Raw genomic sequence first — 26,172 nt, 5'->3', positions numbered from 1 at the left:
TAAAACCAAATACCCAGGCAATGTTGTGTGTACTCTTACTGCTATATAATCAATGACCACGGAGGCATTTTAGGGCCTCCCCATTCATAGCCCCTACTGTCACGGCTGGTAACTAACTCTCTGAAGGTGGGAACAGGAAGCTTTGGAGACTGGAGTCAGAAAAAGTTGCAGGAAGGTAAGAGGTTTGGAGGTAAGGAGATTCAGGGACTGAGGAATGACTTTAGAAGGATCCAGTGCAACACGTAACGCAGATGCTTGTTACAGTCACAGAAATGCCAAACCAAGAATGCTGAACTGAAAAACACTTATTTCTCGAGTCCAGCAACGTGGGATGCTAGGTATCAAGGAAGGTAGGACAGCTCCAGGCCCACCAGATGAGGAAAGAACTCAACTCCTCACGTTGTTGACCAAACAAACACAGTACAACTCTGGTTACTCTTTAAGTACATAATCAGAATAAATTAAATTCTGCTTTGCAGCATTCTAAACTAGCTGTATTTGCTAATTCACAAATGACTGCGATTTATAATCGGACTCCTTATCGCTGAGGTTTTCCGAATCCCTTCATATTTGCCATGTTCTTAAATTCTAAAAGCAATTTATAGATTATATTGATTCAAAGTTAATTATTTATATTGGTCTCTACTCTCTAGCTTCCATAATTAAAGGACGGAAATCACACCATTCTGCCCTCCCACGATAAGGTGCCACAGACTTCAGGACAAACTTAGAAAGCCGAGAGGCTCTGGGCAAGTGTCACTTAATTTCTCTAAACCATGGTTTATCTGGCAAATGAAGAGAATAATCCCTATCTCACAAAGATACCATAATGATTAAAACAGGATATATGCACATATACAAAAACGTGTGTGTGCCCACACACACACAGGGAGGGAAGAAGCACCGGTTACATTAATTAATTTGCTAATAGCTTCATTCTTTACCTAAAGTACTGAATCAGCCCCTAAAAGGCAAGAGATAAAAACAAAAAACAAAAAATAAAACAAAACAAAACAAACAAAAAAACCGCAAACCCATCAAAGACCTGGCTCAAACTGGATAATCAGCTCCTTAAAAAATCTGACTAAGCAAAAAAAAAAAAAAAAAAACTTGGCCCACACTAAATGCCCAGAATCATTTCATCATTTTCTAATTAAATAAAAAAATCACGGAACACATTTTATCAATCCTGGAAGGTGCTAAATGATACATCCCTTCATTACTAACTTCCGTGGACTTTTTTCTCCTTGGCTACAGGTCTTTGAAATGCTTTGTGTTCTATTTTATATTTAGTATTTTTGATGTCTTGGAACGAAACTCATTAAAATAAATGAGTGAATCATGCCTGGCTGCGACTGGCAGAGGCGAGACCGTTGGTGAGGCGGCCCGTAAGCCTGGAAGGTCAGGGGGCTCGACTCCTTGAGTACAAGGTCCCCCCGTCTCTTAGCTGGGAGGACTTGGCCAAGCTGTGGTCTCCCAGCTGCTTAGCCTCCCAAGGCACATGAAGACTGGAGGGGGCGAACTTCAAGCCTGGTTCCCAAAGGGGGTTTCTCCTTCCCCTGAGGAATAAGGGTTGAGCGCTCTGCCGAGAACGCAGGCGCTTCTTCTAAGGCAGGAATCAGGAAGACAGAGCGGGACTGAGAGCACCTCCCAACCTCCCGGACATCTCTGCAGGCTTCCCGCTCCCCATGCCCCTCATACTGCTGATGTCAACCAGCTTGGAGACAGAACACAAACTCTGCAGGTTTGTCCAAGCTCTTGGATCTAAGTCCAAGTTTCTAAACTTAGAGGAAACTTCACACTCTCGCTAGACATCTGAGTAAAGGCAGATTCCTAAAACCTGTTCAAGGGAAGAAATCAGTTCTTGCCTCCACTTCGAACACCCTTCAAACAAAATGTGGAGACCCAACGCTATTTGTGTGTCCTGTTTCAACATCGCCCTTGACTTAGAGTAAGTTTAATTTTACTTCTTGCTTAGAGTGTTAATCAACTCCTCATGCCAACACATGTGGGTAAAGAAAAGCCCTCCCCCCAACCCCGATGTCTCTCACCTGGGCCGTCTCTTCCTCTTGCTTCCTCTTCTCTTCCTCAGTCTCTACCAGCCTCTGTTTGGTCAGGAGGAGCTCCTTATTCAGCACATCTGCCTTGTCTTCTGCCTGCACATCGGAGCACACGGCAATCATAAGGAAGGCGAAGAAAGAATGTGTGTGGATACTCTCTCCAAACCTAATCTCTAGTTATGATGGTTGCCTCACGACCAAAAGCCATGTTCCCCCTCCGAGTTCACCCAGGGGATGGCTGCTTTCATGGAAGGCCAACTTCCTAGCAGGCAGGATCATCTCTGATCCTCAGGACAACAATGATTTTACTGACAATGGCAGTGAAGTCTGGAGAGATCGAATAACCCGACTGGGGCAGACATTGAATAGGAGAGGCTGATCTGAGTTCAGACGTGAATGGCATCAAAGCGCATGCTCTTGGGGTGCCTGGGTGGCTCAGTGGGTTAGGCCGCTGCCTTCAGCTTGGGTCATGATCTCAGGGTCCTGGGATCGAGTCCCGCATTGGCTCTCTGCTCAGCAGGGAGCCTGCTTCCCTTCCTCTCTCTCTGTCTGCCTCTCTGCCTACTTGTGATCTCTCTCTGTCAATTAAATAAATAAAAATCTTTTTAAAAAAAAGCGCATACTCTTTTCTAAATGCTTCTTACACATTTTCAGTCACTCTGAGACTGTGTAGATGGCTAGGATGAAGGGGTGGAGCCGTATACAGAAGCTTCTAGCTGTTAGTGCCTGGGGGTGGGGGGTGCGGATTCAGAGAGAGACAGGCTGATCCGTGGACAACAGTAAGTGAGAAAATCCAAAGACCAGCAGAGGTAAAATGGCTCACAAAGGGACACACACAGGACCGTGAGTACAGCAAGGAGAAATTAAGAACCAAAAACCCATGACAGAGATAGCTTTGGGGAAAACTGATCTATGGACCAGGCACCCGATCAGAAAAGACCGTGTTTCTGGAATGGCTGGGCAGAGCTCAGAGCGAATACTCTGCTCTTCATGTGGATACAGAGTCCAATCAACCAGGAAAGCACTGTGCGCTTATTTAACTAGCCAACACATGCCTACTGCACACCCTAGACCCTTACCTCTCCCTGTAGGTCTCAGCGTCAAGTTCACATCTGCAGTGGAGTGAGCCCTGAGCTTTGTTCCACTCACCCTGACCTGAATCAGCTCCTCACCTCCATCTAAATGAGCTCCTCCGCTTACATCTCTCCTATTTCCCTTGATAGCACTGAGCACAATCTCTACTGACAAATCACACGTGGGGATTTCTGTCTTCCCTATTAGACTTGCTTATCTCCATCTCCCCAGCACCAAGGTCAGCACCAGGTGGGGTGGGGACTCCCCAGGTACTTGGTGAATGAATGGAGGTGACTCTCCAATCACTGTGCAGGGGGCACTGTGTGGGGTGGAGGCGGCACGGGGCCACAGGATGCGCTCAGCAGAGAAAGCCCCAGACAGAGAGGACAGGCAGCTATTCGAAGAAGCTATCCTTGGCCGACAACTGCGAAACATCATCCAAAGAATCGTAAAGCCTGGCCAGGTGGCCCTGCGTGTGTTTCGCCCCATCTCCCACTTGTCCAGATGGCCGGGCCAGCACAGTCTGCCAGGGACTAGCAGAGAAGCACACCCCAGCCTCTCTGTCCGGGCTCATAGCTCCCAGTGTCCCACAGTCTGATGGTCACAGCTCTGTTTTCAGATAATTTGCAACTATGGTGTAGTGAAGGTAATAAAGTCCCTCTTAAAAAGACTCTAAAATTTGCTCTGACAGATTTTAAGGGGAAAAACTACACAGCAAAAGTATATCCTGAAACTAGAGGTGGGCAAGATATCCGTGCAAGTTATGTTTTCATAAATGGTATATGGTATCCGGTGCAGATTACAGACACTCAAAAGAGCGAATTCGAGAGCCAGTCAGATGACTGCAGTTTCAGAAGCAGGGAACACCTCCCCAGACTCTCTGAGGGAGAGTCAGAGGGCAGAGAATCAAGAACAGCAACACAGATCACTTCAGTGTTCTTAAAAATCGAACCAAACCTAGGTCCCCACAACTTCAGCCCACGGGTTCAAGTTCTACCTCAGACTATGTAAGTAATAGCCCTCCTGATAAAGAAGCCTTCAATTTAACATCCTCTTCAGTAGCCCCCGCATTTTCCAGTTTGTGAAGAGAAGAGTCGTTTCTCTTCATGACACTCTGAAGTGAATGTTTCCTAAGAGATTCACCCCAAATTTTTAGCCTTTTGTAAATTTCTGCTATCTGGACATTTAAGCTTCTTAAGTTGTGCATCACATCTAGACATTCTATTTTTTTTTTTTAAGATTTTTTATTTACTTGACAGAGATCACAAGTAGGCAGAGAAGCAAGCAGAGAGAGAGAAGGAAGCAGGCTCCCTGCTGAGCAGAGTGCCTGATGCGGGGCTCAACCCCAGGATCCTGGGACCATGACCCGAGCCGAAGGCAGAGGCTTTAACCCACTGAGCCACCCAGGCGCCCCATAGACATTCTATTTTTTTTTAAAGATTTTTTTTATTTGACAGACAGAGATCACAAGTAGGCAGAGAGGCAGGCAGAGAGAGAGAGGAGGAAGCAGGCTCCCTGTCGAGCAGAGAGCCCGATGCGGGGCTCGATCCCAGGACCCTGGGATCATGACCTGAGCCGAAGGCAGAGGCTTTAACCCACTGAGCCACCCAGGTGTCCCTAGACATTCTATTTTATAGTTCTGGAATACTAAAGGAGTGTTTCTGACATCTGCAGAAATTGCTGGGGGTCCCATTGTGGGAGGAGAGTCAGAAGTTTCCAGAAGCTTCCTCCAGAGTCTCTCTTCTATGTTAAACAGTGAAGTCAGAATGATTCTACAGCTCATCAAGATAAGATCACATCTGAAAAAACTTGGTTCTCCTAAGAACAGTCTTCTGGGTCTTTGGACAATGAATTTCTATGCCTCATTTAATTAGAAATCATCTTTCATGTTAAATGAATCTCTAGGGATATAATACTGAACAGATAGATACTCATATTCTTTGAATTCACACTATAAAATATCCACCATAATTTGTTAAGATCACTGTCATTATTAATTCTAATCACTTACTAACATCTTTTTTAAAGATTTATTTATTTGAGAGAGACAGAGAGAGAGCAGGTGGAGGGGCAGAGGGAGAAAAAGAATCTGACGCAGACTCCCCACTGAGCATGGAGCCCACTGTGGGGCTCAGTCTCAGGACCTTGATATCATGACCTGAGCCAGAATCAAGAGTCGGCTGCCCAACTGCCAGAGCCACCCAGGCATCTCAGCACTTACCAACATCTTATAATGTCTTATTTTGTTCTTTAAAAGATTTTATTTATTTGACAGGGAGAGCAAGAGAGACTGCATGAGCAGGCAGAATGGCAGGCAGAGGGAGAAGCGGACTCCCTGACAAGCACAGAGTCAGTCCCATGTGGGACTCGATCCCAGGACCCCAGGATCAAGACCCAAGCCAAACACAGATGCTGAACGAACTGAGCCACCCAGGCCCTCCCTTAAATGCCTTATCGATATGGCAACTTCTAAGTGCTACCTAAGGTTCATATGACATACACAGGAGAGGAAAAAGCACTGCCATTTGTGATTTAATCATCGATTAACGGATAACCTGATCGAAAGGTTCAGCGCTCACATCAGGGATGAGGCTCTCTCAGAAATGATTTCTCAAAGAACTAGTCAAGCCAGGGGTGTCTGGGTGGCTCAGATGGTTGAGCGTCTGGCTGCGTTTGGCTCAGGTCATGACCCCAGGGTCCTGAGATCCAGTCCCGCATCAGGCTCCCAGCTTGGTGCAGAGCCTGCTTCCTCCTCTGCCATTGCCTCTCTGCCCTCTGGCTCTAACTCTCTTGTCAAATAAATAAATAAAATCTAAAAAAAAAAAAAAAAAAAAAGAACTGGTCAAGCCAGTTGTTCAATTTAAAACAAAACAAAAGACTTTACCACTCATTACACGGAGCCCCTGCTCTAACACAGAACTCGCTCTGGTTGGAAGGACGAGGCGCCGTGTCTCTTCTGCTCATTCTTTGAGAACAAGAAAGGACAGGAAGGGTTGAAGGCAGCTCGCTACAGAAACCAAAATGGAGATGTTGTATATTTTTACATTGTTAATCACGGGGAGAAATCCTTACTCTAAGAGTCTGAGGGAGGGCAAGTTGTCAAAACAGAAGGCTGTATCAAGGAGAAAACTTAAGAGGCTTTGGTGCCCAGGAAGCCCAAAGGCAGCACTAAAGGGCTAAGGGCAGGGGATAATCTGTTTTTTAAAGAGTACCTAATTACCTAATTAGCGCTTGTTTGTTTACCTATTGTCTTGAATACGAGCTGCTTTCATGTTTGTTTTATGTTTGTCCAAATCTGGCTATTTGAATGAAGAGATGTGATTTTGAGAAAAGTGGCAACGGAAAAGTAGGGGATGAACGGGGTGGAGGTGGGCAGAGCCAGCACTTTCCCTAGGCAGTGGGTGCCTTCCAGCCTGGCTGGGGGACAGGACACCGAAAGGGCACGGACAGCTGTTGGACAGGGAAATAAGCCCCACTCGTGCAGAAACTGCAGAATCAGATGTTTGGAGGAGATGTGCATGAAATAGCAATTTTTATCCTTTCACCTCGATAACAAGCTTCAAAAGGCAAGGGCCAGGTCTTCCTTACTCTTTTAAAAGAAGAGGTATAAAGGAAGGAAATTAAGAGAAAGAGGAAAAGATGAAAGAATGAAGGAATCTTTTCTTCAGGGACTAGCATCTAGAATCTACACAAGCTATCTGCCCAGGCACCCACCAGTCAGTTATCTGGGGAGTATGCATGCAGTAGTCTTTCTAGGCTGATCTACAAGATGGGCTTTCTTGGTGGTGTAACATTTTTAAAAATAATATATTACTTTTCTGATTGTTAATAAGGTAGAATGCATATTATTACTAACCCAAGGGTTGTAAAGAATTTAAGGTCTTCTTATAAAAGATAAAATAATTGAAAAAAATGCAAAAGATGAATTTAGAAGTTAGATGGACTCTCATCACCCAGTGTATCTAGAACTAGTATTCTGATGGATTTCCTTGCAGGCTTTTTTCCTTCTGAGGTATTTTTCAGCTTCTTTCCTAACACGATGGCCCTCTGCCAGCCACACTCCTTGCAATTTAGATGCAATCATTATATACAGAGAAATTTATAGGTTTTACAATATTATAACATTATCTTCCCATTGTTTTAAAAAAACAATTCCCCAAAGACATTCACTTTCATTCTCCCCTTCTATTGGACCTACACATTATTTCTACTTTTTATTTTTCTGAGTAACACAGTAGTAAACCATCTTGTACCCGCCGACCAGATTTCTATTTTTGTTAGACTAGCCTTCCGAGTCAGAATCTATATGCCATTTTCCTCATTTATTAAAAATGTAAGATTAAAAAAACACCTGCTTGGCGGAGTCATTAGCAAGATTAAATGAGATAACGCTTACAGAATTGCTGAATATAGTCCTTGGTGTGTTGTAGGTGGTCAGTAGACATCTCATCTCATTACTTTTTAATTCTTTTAAAGGCCTGATAGATAACACCAAATATACTTCCTGCACAACTTTCAACCTACAACTCTCTAATGAATTTCACCACATCTCCACTGAGTCCCCCTGCTTAAAACTCTTTCTCATAGTATCCATCTTCAGAAAACTATTAATGAATAAAAGATTCAAAAGAACAGAATCAAATGTGAGGTCGTTGGGGGAGCCTGTATAAAAACAGGAATTTCATGACTGACTTACCAGCATAGTGTCATTAACACAAAAATGTACCAGCTAAGGTCAGACTGGTCCTGGCCCTGATGGACTGGACGCCCTCTGTCTTCTTTGGCTCTCTCCGAGTCACATGTCTCTCACACCCCCTCTGATAACTTCCAAACAGCCCAGCTGAATGGTTTTGTGGGGAAAAGGGTCATACCCCCACCCCCAGACCCCCAACCAGGCTGCTTTTTGACCTTCCACATCCTGTGTTCCACAAAGCAGCTTCTGTCTTAATTTCAAACTCTATTTACTGTGAATTCCTTCAGCTGCCCCTTTTCCCCCTTTAGCACTATTTTCCTTAATAGTCGTCTAATCCCTATCTTACTGTGGTTGAAACTTCTGAGCTGCAAAAACAGCCGTTTATAAGGGGGAAAAGGAGTAGAACCAGGGACCATTTTTCAGCATTTAAAAAATTTCTCCAAACATTTAATCATATTTCTATTACTGGATGTTGTATTTGAAATACTGTCAATGAGCAGTCAGCGTACAGGTAATTTTTCTTTTTTTAAACAGATTCAACAGCGTTAAGTCTCAGTTTTTCTGACCCTGACACCATTGGTGGGGAACAGTCACTTCTGAAGTCAGAAAAGAGAGATAATTTTAAACCCACCCAAGACTCCTTCCATATTGCCAAGTATCTTTTAAAACACCAGCGACAGAAAACAAGAAGTCCTAAAGCCGTCAGTACTGTTGGAAAGAACAGGCAAGTTGAACAATTTAAGGTCTTTCTAGCAACAGCTACCATGTATGGAACACATGGTGTCGACATGCTTCACCTTATTTTACCTACAGGCAGGTTAAGAACCGCGCACGGTCGTGCGGTGAGCAGACCGCAATGCCAGGATTCACACCTAGCATCCTGGCCCTCAGCCATAACAAAGCGTGTCTCTCCACTAATACCCGTAACTTCATGGACACACTTCTTATGAAGTCCTCACGTTCATTGTAGATGAGAACTCTTCTTGGAACAAAAAGTAAAGTGCCTCCCAGTGCTGGCGTGGCACTGGTATAGTCTTGGTGACTGATACTCCCAGGTAATTATACTGGCAGCCCTCGGCTTAGGAAAGAACAGATGGAGAGAAGAGACACCAGAGAAGTTTAGAGTTATAAAGAAAACAGCATCGCACATGCTGTTTGGAGAGGACCCCAACCCTTCTCAAAGGCTCGCATCTTCTACCCTCTCCAGTTAGCTCAGGCTGTCCCCTCCCACCTCTTGGCCTGTACATTCAGCCAACCAGCGGCCAACTCAGCGTTGGGTACAGAGTGAGCCCTGGTGGGACTGCAGCGAGAGCAGCTCGGTCCTCACCCTGAAGGAGGTCGTCACAGTCGGACTTCAACCTAGCGTACGACAGGTTTACCTGATCCAAGTCATTTCGCAGAGCAATCTTGCTGGTGACTAGTTCGTGGGCAAGGTCATCGTTCTCCTGTTCCAGCCTCATGCTGGCCTCCTGTAGTCTCCGGTTCTCCCTCTGTAGGAAAAGAGCAACAGCCAGAGGGAGGGGCGTTAGTGACGAGGCACACTAGCAGAAATGAACAGGACTGGTGAGGGAAAACAGGCAGCGACAACAGAGTGAACTTTGGAAGGTGTAAGAAGAAGGAGGCGTGAGTGGCACAGGAAGGCAGGATTGCTGTCCAGGAAACAACAGTGAGTTAAGCCAGCGGTGCAGGTGCGGCGGTCTACCTGGTGACGGTTACAACTGTCCCTGACAGGCTGCATGGTAAAGGTGCATTATTTAAAAAGTGCTACAAAAGGCAGAATTTCCAATACCTCCCCAATCCTGTGATGTTTCATACAGACCCAGAACACAGACACCAGCCAGCCTCTGTTTGAAACATGCAAAATAATCCGACCCTTAACCTCAAGGGAAACTGCACGACGCAGGTCCTGTGAAATGCGGGGAAACCACTAGATGTTTCTTCACATTGTTTTCCCAGTATCACAGTTCATGTTAATTGAATATATTCAATTACGAGCACTAAATGAAGAAACATGGGTTCTGGACTTTTGCTATCAACTGACATGTTCATTCTCGGTATAGAAATACAGTGTAGAATACTGTGTAGAAATACTTCTCTGAACACCGATGTTTGTACTGATAAGAGCGAGAGTCCTTATGACAATGGTTCTAAATGTTTGTTGGAGTGCTTTGAAAAACTTCTCAACTTTAAAACTTCAAAAGATTCTCGGTAAAAGAAATTACTGAGCTGTTTTTTTCCCTCTTGAACTTACAGGAAAAAATCTGAAGCAAAGTCCTATGATGAAAGAGCCAAGTCCCATTCTTACGAAGGAAGGAGGAAGGTCTCCCCTGAACTAAACATTATAAACCGTGGACACACGCCATCTATTTCCAGAAGAGCAAGTCACTCACTGTCTTTCATTCCAAAGTATCAAAAGCACTTTTATTTTTTGGCTACTATTAACAGTTATAGGAGATTCAAAGAGAGCTGAGAGGAAAGACTTTAATGTGATGAGATCTTCCTGTTTTTCAGATTTATACTCCTAACAGTGTTTTCTGCAAGGGGAGCAGAAACTCAGAGCAGTGGTGCACGACCAGAAGACAAATCTATGCCCAGGAAGAGAGCATGTCATTGCGTCACGGGGGTGAAAGGACATTTACCTTCTACAGAACAACCTGGGGTTAGTTATATGGAAAAAAGAAAGCCCCATTTCTTTTTTCTTTTTGTTTCTTAAAGAAGGGTTAAGAGACCAGTGGCAAGGGCAGAGCCTAAGGCTTTCACAGGGTGGAGAATCCCCCAATGGGGCCAGCAGAGAAGCTGAAGGATGAACCTGTGCTTTGACTAGAACTGCCCAACAGAGTCAATTTCTGACAGTTGGGGAATGCCCAAGCATTTCTGAAAAAGATATCTACTGAAGAAGATAAAAACAGTCCCAAATCTCTTAAATGGTTTTAAGTAAATTCATGATAGAATTCTATGCAGTGTTAAAATATAAGTGAAAAATATGTAATGATCAAAGAAATGCTTAAGCCACCTCATAGGAAAAAAAAACAAAGACAAGGAACTAGAAAGTCTCATTTTTGTAACAACATAAATAACATTAATTGTAGGTGCTCGATTATTTTTATTATTGTCTTTGTGCTTTAAAAATGCTTCTAAGTTTCCAACAATGAATACAGAATACATGGGTTTAGAATGTTATCTAAAAAAATTAAAAACCATTCAGAATTTCAATTCCATTGGAAGGATAAAATGCCAGAATGAGAATTTTTTTTCAAGTTCACTCCTGTTAGAAGCTCATATTCTACCTGAAACCAGACTGGATCTTCGTTTTTAACCAAAATATGATGTAAGCCCTCTAAAGTGTGGCCTTGCCAGGAATCCTTTCCCAAGATATTCCTGAAAAGACCGTGTACGTTTGTAGGGGCACACTGCACTCATCCCGTTCTGTCTGTTCCCTCCTTCTACAGAAGTCCTAACCTCCACAGAGGTCCTAACCTCCCACCGAAGTAGCATAAAAGTTGTCATGAAAATACACGCAGAAGAGCAGCCAGGGCCTCCACGGCGAAATCTTTCCACCATTGCTGAAGCAATCCAAATTCTAGCAGGGGCACGAGACTTAGTCTTCTGCTCTGGTACATCTAAATATTACTCCTTTTTGTGGAAACAACTTGCCTACTTGTTGAAAACTCAGAATTACCTCCCCCCAGGAAAAGTTCCAGAAACTTTTCCCATCCACTTCCTCCTCGTCAGGAAGGAGCGGCAATGCCCAGCACCATTTCGTCAGGACACAGCACACCCAGGTGGCTGCTCAGCAGGGAAGCGATTGTTCTCACCTCCAGGAGTCCCTTCCCAAGAGCCCCTGGTGACAGGACTACAGGCCCTACTCCTGAGTCTGGGTCCGAGTCCTCCTGACAAATGTACTTGCATGACTTCAAGATGCAGAGTCCCCTCGATGCTTACTGACGTTTTTCAGGTGACAGTGACACAGGCTTACAGGGGAGTTGGGATAACCCGCACGCATAGTCACACATGGAAAAGTGCTTCATGGCAAGTATGTTATAGATGGCACCGGGAGGCTCCTTCTCTCCTGATTGGCGACCAACCCCCCGTCGGTGACATTACCTAGGGGGGAGCTCAGCTTAGTGCTGATGGACACATGCCGTCACCACGCCTGTTCCAACTGGAACCCTTCCCTATGGATGCATGGCCAAGGGGGGAGAGGGGGGACAGGGGAAGATCTGGGAGAAACCGTGAATGTCTAAGCGTCCCTAAAAAGCAAAATGGCCTCAGGGGCGCCCCTACCGGCTTGGCTTTAGCGAAAAGCTTCGGTTGGGTGTGTACGCAGCAAGCAGCACAGGGCGAGTGTGACTCCTGCTTTGCACTCACAGACATGTGGGCAAGCAAGCTGTGGGGCCGAAAATGCAGTATCGTCCTCCAAAGTCTGAACCTGGGGCGGGAGGCGTCCTCAGCCATCCTCCCAGCACCTGAGCGGGCCAGCGAGGCACCGCCACCCAGCCGGGCGGGGGTTCCTGCCAATGAACCTGCCAACACTCGCCAAGGGTTCAAGTGAGGTGTCTTACTGGGTGGTCTTTTCCAGCCTCTCCCAAGGAGCCCACACCACTCCCTCGCCCCTCCCTGGAACTGACTGATGCAAGAAAAAGCTTTACACTAGAACGGAGAAGAAGGTTCCATGTGGATGGGCTTCGTTCATTCTGAAAGGTCAGCAAGGGCTGCCCGCCCGAGTGAGCCTGGGAGTCAGCCTGTCAGCCTGTCCGTGCAGAGGCAGCTGCGTGCCACGGTGTGCACAAAAGCAGATGTGCCCAGCTGCTCCGAGCCTGTCAACACCACAGGCAGCCAGCTTCCCGCTCCTCTCCGGAGAGACGGCAGGAGACCCCGCTTCCATAACCCTGGAAACGCACACTGCCCTGTTCAGCCCATCCTCCATCTCCAACAACTGACACCATCCCAGCAAAAAGCAGACGACAACTTGGCTCGTTAGTTCCCTGTCCCCCCGCCCCCGCCCCAACATAAGAGCTGCACGGCTGCCGAGAGAGTTTGGCTAGTAACTTTGGGGAGGAGGATACTGCATTTTGCAGACAGACAGACGCCGGTATCACAGACATACACAGATAAATAACTTACCTCCTCAAAAGTCATAGACCAACTACCGTTTTCAATCATAGGTACAAAAGACAATTAAAAAAAAAACAGAATATCCAATGAAATTGCACACCTACTAATACAGTTATGAAATGGCAATAACAGAAGCAGACACTTGTTAACGCTGTAATTTAGTATAAGTTCTCTGTCTGCAAACATTCGCTGGAAGAAAGTACACTTGAGGCAGCCAGTGGACAAGTCTAAACCCAGCCAGACTAAGATTCAAACTCCTCCCCTGCACCCTGCCCTTCGCAGTCCGTGTGACGGCTGGAAAATGCTGTCTGCGGGACTATGGGCAACTTGGGTGTGAGTTGTTTACACTGTGTTATTTCGGCCGGGTGGAAGGAACTTCCTCGTATGACAAGGTCGGAAACGTTGCAAAATAGTTCATTTTCAGGCAACAGACTGAAATTGCTGGGCAGGGGAATGCTTCCAGCTGTCCTGTGAGTCTGAGGGCTGGAATGTGGGTGATGCAGCACAAGGGATGGTGAACGTCATTTATTCCGTGATGAGAGACCCCAGCAACGGGAACCGGCATTCCGAAGAAAATAAACGAAGCCTTACAGGAAAAAATGATGGGAAATGAGGCAGCTTCGTAAACTTGAGCTCAGTATTTTTGGGTGTGTCATCTGCTACTATCATGAATTCTTGGCACATGGTTTTAAAGACATTTAAGGGTCAGGAGAAAATGTTTTCCTAAAAGACCCAGTGCAATTTTATTAGCAAAAACACACTCAACTCTCCCATGCTTTCGTTTGGGTCATTCCTTCAAGAGTTGATAATTAGCATCATCAGATTTTAGCAAACAGTTTTTTGACACTCAAAGGCAAATGCCTACAGATTAAATGTTTAAATGTCTACACTGTCTGCAAATGAGGATTTGAGAGAGAAAATCTGGATACTTGAAATCATTTTATGCTCTTCCTTTACCCAGTGTAGCCAGTTTTATCTTTCTGGGAGAACTTTTTAAAAATTTAAATGTCAAACTAAAAACAAAATCTTGTTGGTAATAAGTAACTGTCAGTTGGCAAACCAGACTACAGTTCTCCTGGCATTTTACAAACAGTCTTTGGTTATTTCCTAGCACTGGGGGGGTCAACAAGCTTTAAATGTAAATGGCCAGACACAGAATATTTTAGGCTTTGAAGGCCGGGTGATCTTTGTTGAGATTACTCAAACTCTGCCACTGTTGTGCAAAAGCAGCCCTAGACAGCTGATAAGTAAACAATGGGTGTGGCTGCATTCCAATAAAACTTTATTTACAAAAACAGGCAGTGGGCCCATTTGTCCCTCATGCCAAAGTTTGCAGACACCCTGCTCTAGCATACAAATCAAATTTTTAAAAAAGCAAATGGGTTACAGATGATGTCAAAACATGTCAGTGTGACATAATTTTCTCAGTAATGCTACTTACACAGGAAGCAAAATTTACTAAAACTTTAAAAAATGACTAAAAATTGAATAAAAATTTTGGAGAATTAATTCTGAAGATCATCAATAAACATACTTAGAAAATTCTTAATATGCGTAACATTCATATCTCTCTCAAGTGTTAAGTAAAACTCAATCAGTGAACAGGCATCATCGGAAGCCACCTGCTCCTTCTTAGGTAATCTGCTCAAGAATCCTCAATAGGGGTTAGCTTGCAACTTCTACCATTTTAGAACAGTGAGTTCACTGGATTATCCACAATCAACAAGAGTGGTGGCCTTCTGAGGTCTATCACAATGTTATCACAGGCAGAGAGAAACCATGCTCTTGACTATCAGTATTCATTAAAAGCATATTATTTCATAAATGTAAGTATTTCCAAAAACCAATGACAGTTTCTGTAATGAGGAAAATTAAAAATATGTGAGTTTATTTTCATTGGTAGAAAAGAGTTTTCAAAGATAGATTCACTTATTTTAACTTCTTGAGGAAGGAAAGGCCCTACAGAGGAAGAAAAAGGGGAAGCCTTCCCTCCCACCTCTCCCCCCCGTAATTTGGCAAAACTTAAACTTCTTTCACTTGACAAGTTAAAAACAAAATGTGATGTCTGGTCTAAGCTATTTCATTAGCTACAGAAGAATGGCAAATAATGTAAGTCCAATTAAGCTTTACTTCAAATATTTTGTATTATTTTTGCCCAGTGTAATTAAATAGCTTAATTTTAAATTACATACAGGGATAACTGCTCTACAAAAATTAGTATGTGTAAGACGAACTTTTTGCAAACTTAGAGGAATTACTCTCTTCCTGTTTGAATTACACTTCAATAAGAGAATTACTACTTCTAACCTCACCAAAGAAATTAAACATTCTAAATTTAATTATACTAAATGTAGATAAGATACCTGAATTAGAAATGATGCGTAATACTATCTGTGTCTCGAACTCAAGAGAGTTTAAGCATTCCTGATTCTTTCTAGGATTTGCCTATCTAGAACAGGTAATAACATAATCTTCATTACGCTTTGGAAGACTCACTGAATTAATTAATTAGCTGTGCTTTCGAAGGTTTACCCCACATCTGTGCAAGTCCTTAATGAAATAAGAAAAGCATACCATCTTCCAGAGGTAGAGGAAGGCTGCAGTTCTCTAAAAGGTGCTGTCAACAGATTACATTAGTAGAAAACTATCTTTCCCTAAATGGAGACAACTCAACTCCTTAAAACAGAAAACAGTATTACAATTTCTGAGGCCGATAACTACTTATTAGGGGCTTGACTACTAATTTTTAAAATATACTAAAACAGCTACATGTATTCCTGAAGGTTTGTTTTCTGGGGGCTTGCATAAAAATGGAAATATACATGATGGATTTCTATAGACAAGGCTTTATCCTGCATTTCCCTTCATTTCAAATTAATTAATTTACAAACCAATTTCAAGTAGATAAAAACTACCACACCAATTTGGCCAGGTCAAACTTAAGAAGAGACTTAGAATAAATGTTCTATATTCCTCTTCCAATAAAGTTTCCTTTTTGCATCTTGGAATGTAGTCAAGAAGATCGGCAGAAAGAGCACACCAAATCCTGTAGGAAGCCATTACAGAGCTGATTTTCAAATGCAAATGGAAGCCAAGACCAGGTAGCCTGGTGTGTACACAAATTTATACAGGTCTACGTTTGTGGGCATCCATATTTATACATGAAAATGAATGTGTCACCCACTTACGTTGGCCTTTCCCCTATAAATATGAGTACACACAGGATTTATAATCATTAATTAGCTCCAAATCTGACAGAAGGTCTCCCTCCCACAAGTACGGCTTCTGCACAGGCTTCTCTTACGTGACTTGGAATTTATGAAAAGAAGATGGTGGGTTGGATGCCATTCCCCTTGAAACATTTTGCTTGGATCTTTTATTTTTGAGATATAATTCACATATCATAAATTTCACCTTTTTAAAATGTACAATTCAGTGGTTTTAGTACATTCACAACATTGTGCGACCATCACCACTGTCTTGTTCCAGAACGTTTTTGTGTTTAGGGTTCTAAAATTTACCAACATAATTCATCTCTTTCTTCGTGGTTGAGATTTAAGTGTTAGATACAGGGGAGTATAGTGACATCACTTGAAAATGTAGTATCGGCATCTGTCATAAAATTAAAACACATACTTGGATAGATACAGCAAGAACGTGATGGCTCAGGGCTGCCTCTGCATTTCTGGGTCTTTCATCCCACCTCTGGCTTCCACGCAAGGGGCCTTTTTGTATGCCAAGGGAAACAGCATCAAACTGAAAAATCTCTTAAGAGTATTTTATTGTATGACATTTCTCGGCCTTAAAAATAAAAGACGCAACTTTCCTAACTGCCTTGCCATCGAGTAAGCTAGGGGTAGACATGGCATTTTAAGTAGTACAGACCTTCACGGGGGAGGAGGGCTTGTTAGTAAACTGGTTAGTAAACTGGTTTGATGCCCACAAAGATCTTCCCATGTTATTCTTAAGAATTTGCACAACTAGGTTCCCAGTCCAAGATCTATGAATTATAATGTGCGCATTCCAGGGACACAGATCTTATTCTTACAGGATTAAATTTAGAAGAGGCTAAGAGGTATTTCTTGAACACTTTCCTACTTTAAGGTCATTATAATTAGTTTCTTAAACTAGATATCGAGTATCTGAAAGAACAAGTCTGGTGATGGCTGGAAACTAGGTTGCCAACTATCACCTTGAAAATGTATTTGAGGACTATAACTTTACCAGTATATTCCCAATGTAAATATTTAGACATTATTAAAAGAGTACAGAAATACTAGATGTATGGACAAGCTATTACAGTAAGATAAAAGAAATAGTTATAGAGCATATCTGATATGCGTAAGTTAAAAGGAGGATCTGTTTTCAAAACAAAACAAAAATGTTTAATTCTACTTTGGTCCCTCAGTAAAATATGAACCCACTGAAAGTCTTACGTGTGGGAAGTACTCTTTAACAAATAATATGCACTGTACTTCTCACACTTATCTACTTCGATGTGAAAAGGATATACGAAACAGTACCAAGTTCAGTCCCAGACTGATTTTAAATATACGATTTTAGTCTTTCGTTGCCTTCTCTTCTATTTTAAAGCACTCTTCCCAGATTTTATTTGTAATGATGGCAACTAAGAAAATTAGAATGATCATCTAAGCAGTAGGAGGGCTTCATTTAGGATCTTTAAGAATATTTTTAAATTACTGCTTCAAGCCTTCCTAAAGCAGCAAGTGACAGGAGCTACATTAAAACTGGTTTTACTGAGGGGGTTGGTGGTGGTGGAAATGAGCCTCAAACCTTATTCTGTGAGCGCCTTGCAGGTTAATAGGTATCTACCAGAGCAGTACGTGGGCTCTTCTTACCAGTTCTTTCGCCCGTTCTAGAAACAAGGGGAGAGGCATACTGCTGTCAGGCTACTGGGGAGCTAACCCTTGGGAGAAATGAGAGGATAAGCGAGGGACTGGTAGAGCAGATACACGCGAGGGGATGTTATTCTAGCAATAATACCTGGGTCATGGCAGGCAGTCGGCCTCAAAAGGCTAATAACCACCATTTACTGAATAGCAGCTCTGTGCAAGCCACTTCACACCGACATCCCTCATCCTCACAGGAGCCCTTTAAGGAGCTGTGTAAGCTCCTGCATGTTTTACAGATGAGGAAGAAGCACGGTAACTAGCCCAGTGCTGAATACTTTTAATACCTATCCCACACTGAACACACACACCTATCCCACAATGGACAGGTATTAACCCCCCCAATGTGTTTAACAAATCCTGTGTTGTTGTTGTTTTTTCTGGAAAGGCAAGATTTGAACTCAGGTCTGACTACAAAATCCACATACTCCTGCCATGCCCCACTCTGCTCCACAGAAGAGAGAAGACATACTGTGACTCCAGCTGCCCCCGGTGACTTCTCTCACCACGTGAGGGCCACTCGAGTTACAAGAGCGGCAGTCATCCTGCTGTGGGGCTTTCATGAACAATGCCACCTCAGTACTTTTCCTGGAAGGATATTTTAGCATTGGTGGTGCTCAGTGTGAAAATACAATATTCTCTAATCCCAGGGTTACTGATGTGAAGACGGAGGGAATCGTTAGGCATCTGTAGGAATCTAAGGAATTAAAACATGTTCAAGGGAGACGATAATATGTCAGTTGGAAAAAATAAGTTCAAAATCAGGGTTTCCGCAGCACTGCATCATGGGAACAGCGTTGCTAACTACCACTGAAGAGATCTACTCACGTGAATGGCCCATTTTTTTTTTTTTTTAAGTACCACAGTTAACTAGGATATGAAACTGAAATCAGGTTTGATTCTGAAACTGCAAACTGAACTGAAACGTCACTGTCACTCAGATTTGTGGAAATAAATGTTGCAACAAACACCGTTACTGTGCTCCATTGACCTTTGTGGGCTTTATTTTTCCTTCCAAATGAGTTTGTATGTTTAACAGTCACTACAGAAAGAGGAAAGTCTGAAACATTCTTGTGCCAGGCTTGGAACAGTTCACCTTCTAAAAGTCTTTGTGGACGTGACCGTGCACAGCTAACACAGTCCTTTGCCACTTTCCTTGTTTTCTCATTTTTGAAAGTAGTCGATAGCCACTTTCTCTCTTTCTTTTTCCCTCTCTTTCTCTCAGCTTCTTATGAAGATTCCAAGTAAAAATGCAACACGTGGAGTTACCTACAAATATACAAACTGAAAGAAAAGAAATATTATGGTTGGCGACTCAAGAGTTTCTTGAAATGAAAACATACCTGGACATTAATCATGGTCAGGGAGCATCTGAGTCAATCAAGAAGGAAAGAGGGGGGTGAAGTGGCCACTACTGTTCCTTCCGGGTACAGAAGGCACTTGGCTCTCAGGGGTGACCCATGCCTCCCCTACCTTGTATCTATCCATTGGGTCTTCCTGCTGCAGCTGACTCTCCCGCATTGTCTGATACTCTTTCTCATATTTCTTCAGTTTCTTGGTTGGTACCTACAGGGATTAGAAGAGAAGCATGTTAGACAAGGATGTGATTTGGGAAAACATTTTGTGATACGGTGGCCAATGAAGTCTCTGACATTCTAATGGCGCACACCCAACTCAAAGTCGCAGGCAGGTCTAGATCTGAGATCAGGGGTCTGCAAACTTTTTCTGACAAGGCCTACATAGTGTATTGTAGGCTCTGTGGGCCCCGCAGTGTAGGTCACAGCTACTCCACTCTGTTGTCACTGCAGAGAAGTGGCTGTCATTAGTAATATGTAAACAAACAAGAGTGGCCCTGTTCCATGAAACCTTATAAACATCCATTTCTGTGCTGCGACATGCTGTTTCTTGTAAATGTATTGAACAGTGCTGTTAATTCTAACTACTTTTCAGTAAAATTCATTCACGGTCTTCCACCATTTTGAAAAGGAAAATTATTTTATAAAAGGAAAAAACTGAGCAACAAAAATATTTTTAAATAGAGTCAGTATACTGTACCCCAGAGAAAGAAGATTCTGCAGGCGGTCACTGAAATTCCCTATAAACCCTATAAACAACAGAATCGCTGTGCTGCCTGAGATAATAAATAGATCATCTAAACAACTCATCTATTTCTTACCAAAATTCTGTTATCCTTAAAAGACAGCAGTCTACTGTTTTATGGAGAAAAAAAAGACTAAGACTTACAGAATCTTAGAATTCTAAAAATAAACAAAGAAGAGTAACATCGAATAAAGGTCAAAGAATGTGGCCCTAGACAGATCAGGGTCTGAACACCTCCTATTTTTTTTCTTTTTATTAACTATGAAACCTCTTGGCAAATCGGTACTTAACCTCTCTTGGTCTGAGTTTCTTCATCTGTAAAACGGCAGGCAAACAAATTTCCACTTCATAATGGCTGTCAGGATAATTAAATGCTATATACACAGGCGAAGTGTCTAAAATACTGCCCATTTCCTGGAAATTTTTTTAAAAAAAGTATTCAATAAAATTAATGTATTATCGGGGCGCCTGGGTGGCTCAGTGGATTAAGCCGCTGCCTTCGGCTCAGGTCATGATCTCAGGGTTCTGGGATCGAGTCCCGCATCGGGCTCTCTGCTCTGCAGGGAGCCTGCTTCCTCCTCTCTTTCTGCCTGCCTCTCTGCCTACTTGTGATCTCTCTGTCTGTCAAATAAATAAATAAAATCTTTAAAAAAAAAAAATTAATGTATTATCATCAGTGATCTGAGTAATAGATTAAGTCCACTTCTAGGCTTCTCTTGGATAATCAAAATTATATAATTCCTTTCAACATCAAAATCTTTATTTAATGTTTAGGTGCTCAAGTAAGTGACTTGAAATGAGGAGAAAGTTTACCTAATTTTTTAAAAGACAACAGATGTGTTATTTTGCTGGATTCTTGGGGACTTAAAGGTAAAGATGTGTTGGTGCTTAGTAACCATTGTCATGAGACCTACCTAAGCCATCGGCCCACAGGAGGCTCTCAGCAGACTGTTTCTTGTCAAGGACAAGATTTGGTATTTAGAAAACATGTAATATGTGTGTAAGAATCTGGCCAGAGAATCTGCTCAATAAAAAGCAAAGACGTCATGTGTCATGCCCCTTTGTATTCTCATGACTCTGCTCTTCCATCCAGGAACATTCTCAGGTACTGGAATTACCTGCTTCTCACCACAATGAGGAAATTTCACAAACTCATTCCCAACTGGAGACCGTGGAAATCATTCCACAACCACACAATGACAACATTCATCTGGCCGATGGGGGAGTCTCCCCAGTGAAACAAGAAGGACAGACGGTTTTCAGGGCGTAACTGAATTGCAAAACCACCGCTGAACATGGTCACGAGAAAGTAACTTCTCATTAACCATGTCCAGAGACCTTCACCAGTGCACCGGGACGAACCCGCGTGCAAAAGCCCACCTGTGGGCCTCACGATCGTCAGACCAGGAAAATAAATACAAGTGGTCATGTGACAACAGAACAGGAGCAACAACATTATTTCTTCTTGATTTTACTAGGGGGCCTCAGTTTCTTCCAGCTATCTTTTCTCTATATGTATTCATCATTTGTTCAGAAACCAAAAACACTATTTTTTTTTCTTTTCTATTTACCTGACAGAGAGAGATCACAAGTAGGCAGAAAGGTAGGCAGAGAGAGAGGGGCAAAGCAGGCTCCCTGCTGAACAAAGAGCCCGACGCGGGGCTCAATCCCAGGATCCTGAGATCATGACCCGAGCCAAAGGCAGAGACTTTAACCCACTGAGCCACCCAGGCGCCCAACCAAAAACACTCTTAAGATGAAGTGGTTTGAGTCCCTAGCACTGAAGGAGCCGGAGCGGGAGCCAAGGACAAAGGGAAAAAGTCTCAGAGTTCTAAGCAGGGACAGGTGTTTCCAAGGCATTCCTAAGAAAAGGATCGAGGAGAAGTGAGTACTGTGTGGAGGCTACTGTGAAGCCATTTACCCAACCGGAAGTAGGTCGGCATCCCTGCAACTGACACGGGCACTGAGCAGTACACCGGGCTGGACGTCGGTCCTGTGTGGGAGTATTTTCTACTGGCTCTAAAATGGACCCATTCAGCAATGACTGCATTACACACTGCAACCTTATTTCTAGAGAATTTCTTCTAAAACCATATTTTTAAAATTCGAAGTGTTACAGAATTTTTTTTTCCATGTAAAAAAAAGGTCCTTTAAAAGTCACGCTTGCTACTTATGTTAAGAGGTTCCTTTCAATGTGAAATTTTTTAAAAAATGCATTAAACACCCTCAATACGCTAATCCTTTCCCATCTGGCTGAGATGCTAGGATGTTTGGCTTCATCTTGTTCAGGGAAACAGCGCAGGTTCCCAGAACAATATGTTGCTAGGAAACCTGCCAAGCTTATTTATCTTGTGCTGTGGGGTGACACTGAGCATCCACCTGTGATTGGCACAAAGTGAGGGGGGCGAGAGGGAAGGAGGACGATGAGCTGATATGAAACTGTTATTTATGAGATAATCAAAGAACATAGGCTGTCACGGTGTTTAAAGCTGTATTTCAGGACAAAATTGATTTTATTTTAGGGACTGTAATATTGAGCTTGAAATGTTTCTTAGCGGAGCAAGGAATAAAATACCTCTTTAGTATGTAGTTTTAATTAAAAGAACAGAAAGTCGGGAGCGCCTGGGTGGCTCAGTGGATTAAGCCGCTACCTTCGGCTCAGGTCATGATCTCAGGGTTCTGGGATCAAGCCCCGCATTGGGCTCTCTGCTCTGCAGGGAGCCTGCTTCCTCCTCTCTCTCTGCCTGCCTCTCTGCCTACTTGTGATCTCTCTGTCTGTCAAATAAATAAATAAAATCTTTAAAAAAACAAAAACAAAAAAAAAACCCAGAAAGTCATTAAGAATTACTAGAATTGACCCAATTATTATCTCTAGAGTAATACAGGTATGTCTCCCCTTAAGTTAAATATTTTTAATATAACTGTGCACTTGAAGAAATCACTGATCTTTTCAAATGTTTACCTAACTGGGGGTGAGGGAGCTTCTTCCAAAACATGGTCGAACCTCTACCCACCCAGTACCTCCTATTTGACTAAATTCAGGAAAAGTACTAAAAAAACCCACAATTATTTGATAAGTGCAACTGAAAACGAGCGTTCACCAACTCAAAATGGTATTTATTAAAAAAAAAAAAACCCCAAAAGAGAAAAACTCTGGCAAGACAATCCCCAGTAAGTATGATAGCAATCATTTTAAATAATCAGCCAAGACCTGACATTTTGGACTTGACAACTACATTTGAGGAAGTCAGCATTTAAAATAGAAGCAGTGTTTTAATGTTTTGAATATTTCACGGTATTTAGATTATTTCACAATATGTTTAACCCTGACATTTAAATTCGTAACATAACCATTTACTTAGAATTCGTAAGCTGGAGCTGGAAGGACCTTTGGAGACCGTCTGTCGGGTACGATCTCTGTCTTCAGAATAAGAAAAGTGAACCCACCATGACTGAGAACACTGAACTGAGATGCCCTTATGGCAGAGGGATCTAGGATTATCTGGAATATCTGGAATATGGGCGGGTCCAGCATCTCCCTGGCCTGCACTCCCTTCTGGTACTGGGCCGTCAGGAGAAGTGTATTTCCCAATATTCCTTTAACCATGTGAATGCCATTTTCATTTTTTTTTTTCCTGCCATATCCAAACACATTTTTCTATGATTTTTCCTTAAATCAACTGATTTTCTTACACAATTTTACAAGAAAAATATTTTGGAAGCAAGAGTCGATACAGACAACTGTGGCAGACAAAAAAATGCCCCCCCCCCAACAAGATGTCTGCATCCTAATGCCCAGAACCTCTGAATATGCTTCCTTCCATGGCAAAATGGATTCTGCAGACGAGCTTGAGATTAAGGACCTCGAGATAGGGAAATGATCTTGGGACTTTCTGAGTGGGCCCAACAAAATCCTACAAGTCATTAAAAAAGGAGAACTTTCGGGGCAGGTGGATGGCTCAGTTAGTTAAGCACTGACCTTCAGCTCAGGTCATGATCCCAAGGTCCTGGGATCGAGCCCAACACTTAGGACTCCCTGCTCAGCAGGGAGACTGCTTCTCCCATTCCCTCTCCCCCTCCTCCACCCTCGTTCTCTCTCTCTCTCTCAAACAGATGAAATGTAAGGGGGGAAAAAAAGGGACAACTTCTCCAGATTTCAGTCAGAGGAGATGTGACTGCGGAAGGAAAGCCAAAGAAATTCAATGTTGCTGGCTTGGAAGATGGAGGAGGACGTGAACGTGGGGAGCCTCGAGAAGCTGGAAAAGGTGAGAAGAGCCTTCAGACAGGAACGCAGCCCCGCTGACACCTGAATGTTAGCCCTGATGAAACTGGTCAGACTTCTAACCTACAGAACTGTAAAAAATAAATGTATAAAGCTCTTCGAATCCTCTAAATCTGTAGTTACTTGTTGGGGTAACAAGAGGAAATTAATCCAATAACATATTACAAATCCTAACAACTATCAATTAAACTACCAAATGTTTACAAACAAAACTCAGTTGAAAGTCTTCACACTTTAGCTGAAAGCAAGATAAAAAAAAACTTCCTGCCCCCTTCATTTTACAACCAACTGCAAATTGTGTCAATATGAAATAACCTGGATACTGTCAGCTCTGGTGTTAACCAACAGCAGAATAGCAGTAAGCAGAAGATAAAAACAACTTCATCCCAGCCAATGTGCGGATTCATTCAGTCCCTACTTGGCTTCTCCCTCTTACCACTAAATGGCAACTAGTTGTGGCATTTCTTTGCTAAGGATCGGCACAATATCCCCTAATATTTTCTACTACATTTTATCATATTCCATTTTTAAAATGCCTATTCAGGCCTTCTAATACAATTTCATGAGCAGAACTTGAAGGACACGCACTCAATCAAGGAGGCTTTTTCATCGACTCCCCTGACGCTCATACTCACGGGGCTGTAACACTGAAACCCTAGGGAGGCTCTCTTTACCCCTGTCCTTGTCACCAATGCAGTTACGCGCCATGTCTGATGAAAGGGGGTCCTATTCAGCTGTTACCAGAAAATACACAGACAAGAGCTTTAGGAACTTCAGGGAAAGGGGTGGCAAGGGGTGTTCAGAGAGTAGTGGGAGATGCTCCACGATGACCCTGGGCAACAGGCAAGGAGAAAGCACAGTAGCTGCGAATTTGCTTTATTCTTCCTCTCAAAGTTCACCATGCCATCATGCTGGCCTCAGTCGGAGATGTAGGAGAGGAAGACTGAGAAATATGCTCAACTTTCTTTTCCCATGCCCTCCCTCTTCTCATCTAAAGCGTGAGTTTATTTTTATATAGAACTCTGATAGAACGAAAATACGTGTGTGTACAGTTTTTTATTGTATATCAATTACTTTTTGGTGGACTTGCCTTAAGGATCTTTATCTCACGAATGATACCTAGTTGGGTTATCCCCTTATTTTTACTCTTAGTACATTGAGTACTCCTTACTAATACTTGAATGTCATGTGCCTTAGTTATTTTTAATAAAACATACTTCTTCTCTTATGTACATGATTTGGTTGGTTCTCTTACATACATACATGATTTCCTGATTATTAAATGTGATCTTTATGCATTAAAGAGTTTGGATGTCTTTTAAAACAGCACAGATCTTAAACTGTGGATTGTAACTAAGGGGGTAAAAGAACTCCGAAACAACCCATTATATTAACCTAAGGGAAAGTTATATGCAGACAAGAGGAAAATGACACAGCACAGTTGAAGATACCTGTGGAAAGTTTTCGACCTGGTCTACAATCTGCACTGTATATGGCATGATTTGGGACATATGCTGGTCTTATGGAACAGTGCATCAATTCTGTGAAAAGTAGATTCCGAATTTAACTAGAGAAAAGAATCTAGGAGCTACTAGTGCTTCTTAAGGTGGGAGTACTACTGGCATTTTGGGTGGAATGATTTGGGGTTGCATTAGAATCCCCCCCCCCCCCCCCCGCAGCATCTCTTCTGAGCCCCTAGTATCCTTGCCCCATTTATGATGTCACCTGTTAAATGCGGGTAGTGCCCTCTGGTCATTGGTACAATGAAGATGCCCACACGACTTTTCAAAGAGGGAGGGGAGGGCGCTAGGGGATGAGAGACAGGAAGGGTAGCCACTCGAGAAAAAGTGGGATGTGTGCAGAAAACCTCTGCGAGGTGCTGTCCGGAGAGACAAGCGGAGGCCCGCCCGCACGGGAGGTCTTCAGCCCCACTGCGCA

The 26,172-nt window shown here is 43.0% G+C and overlaps 1 protein-coding gene across 9 annotated transcripts in view; it reads right to left on the bottom strand.

Annotated features, from left to right (window-relative positions):
- RABGAP1L (RAB GTPase activating protein 1 like) overlaps positions 1–26,172 on the bottom strand; it is a 762,787-nt gene that overhangs the window by 12,606 nt on the left and 724,009 nt on the right. For 6 of the 9 annotated variants that reach the window (XM_045983134.1, XM_045983136.1, XM_045983135.1 and 3 more), the window contains 3 exons: positions 19,326–19,418; positions 9,207–9,317; positions 2,052–2,156 (listed from right to left, as the gene is read on the bottom strand). In XM_045983134.1, the coding sequence (XP_045839090.1) occupies positions 2,052–2,156; positions 9,207–9,317; positions 19,326–19,418 (309 nt within the window). Of the gene's footprint in view, positions 1–2,051; positions 2,157–9,206; positions 9,318–12,951; positions 13,234–17,685; positions 19,137–19,325; positions 19,419–26,172 lie in introns of those variants that run through there. The other 3 variants (XM_045983141.1, XM_045983142.1, XM_045983137.1) reach the window with 3 other exon arrangements.

The sequence above is a fragment of the Meles meles genome, chromosome 17, assembly GCF_922984935.1.
Source record: "Meles meles chromosome 17, mMelMel3.1 paternal haplotype, whole genome shotgun sequence".
Taxonomy (NCBI): domain Eukaryota; kingdom Metazoa; phylum Chordata; class Mammalia; order Carnivora; family Mustelidae; genus Meles; species Meles meles.
This window is presented reverse-complemented; position numbering and strand designations above follow the sequence as displayed.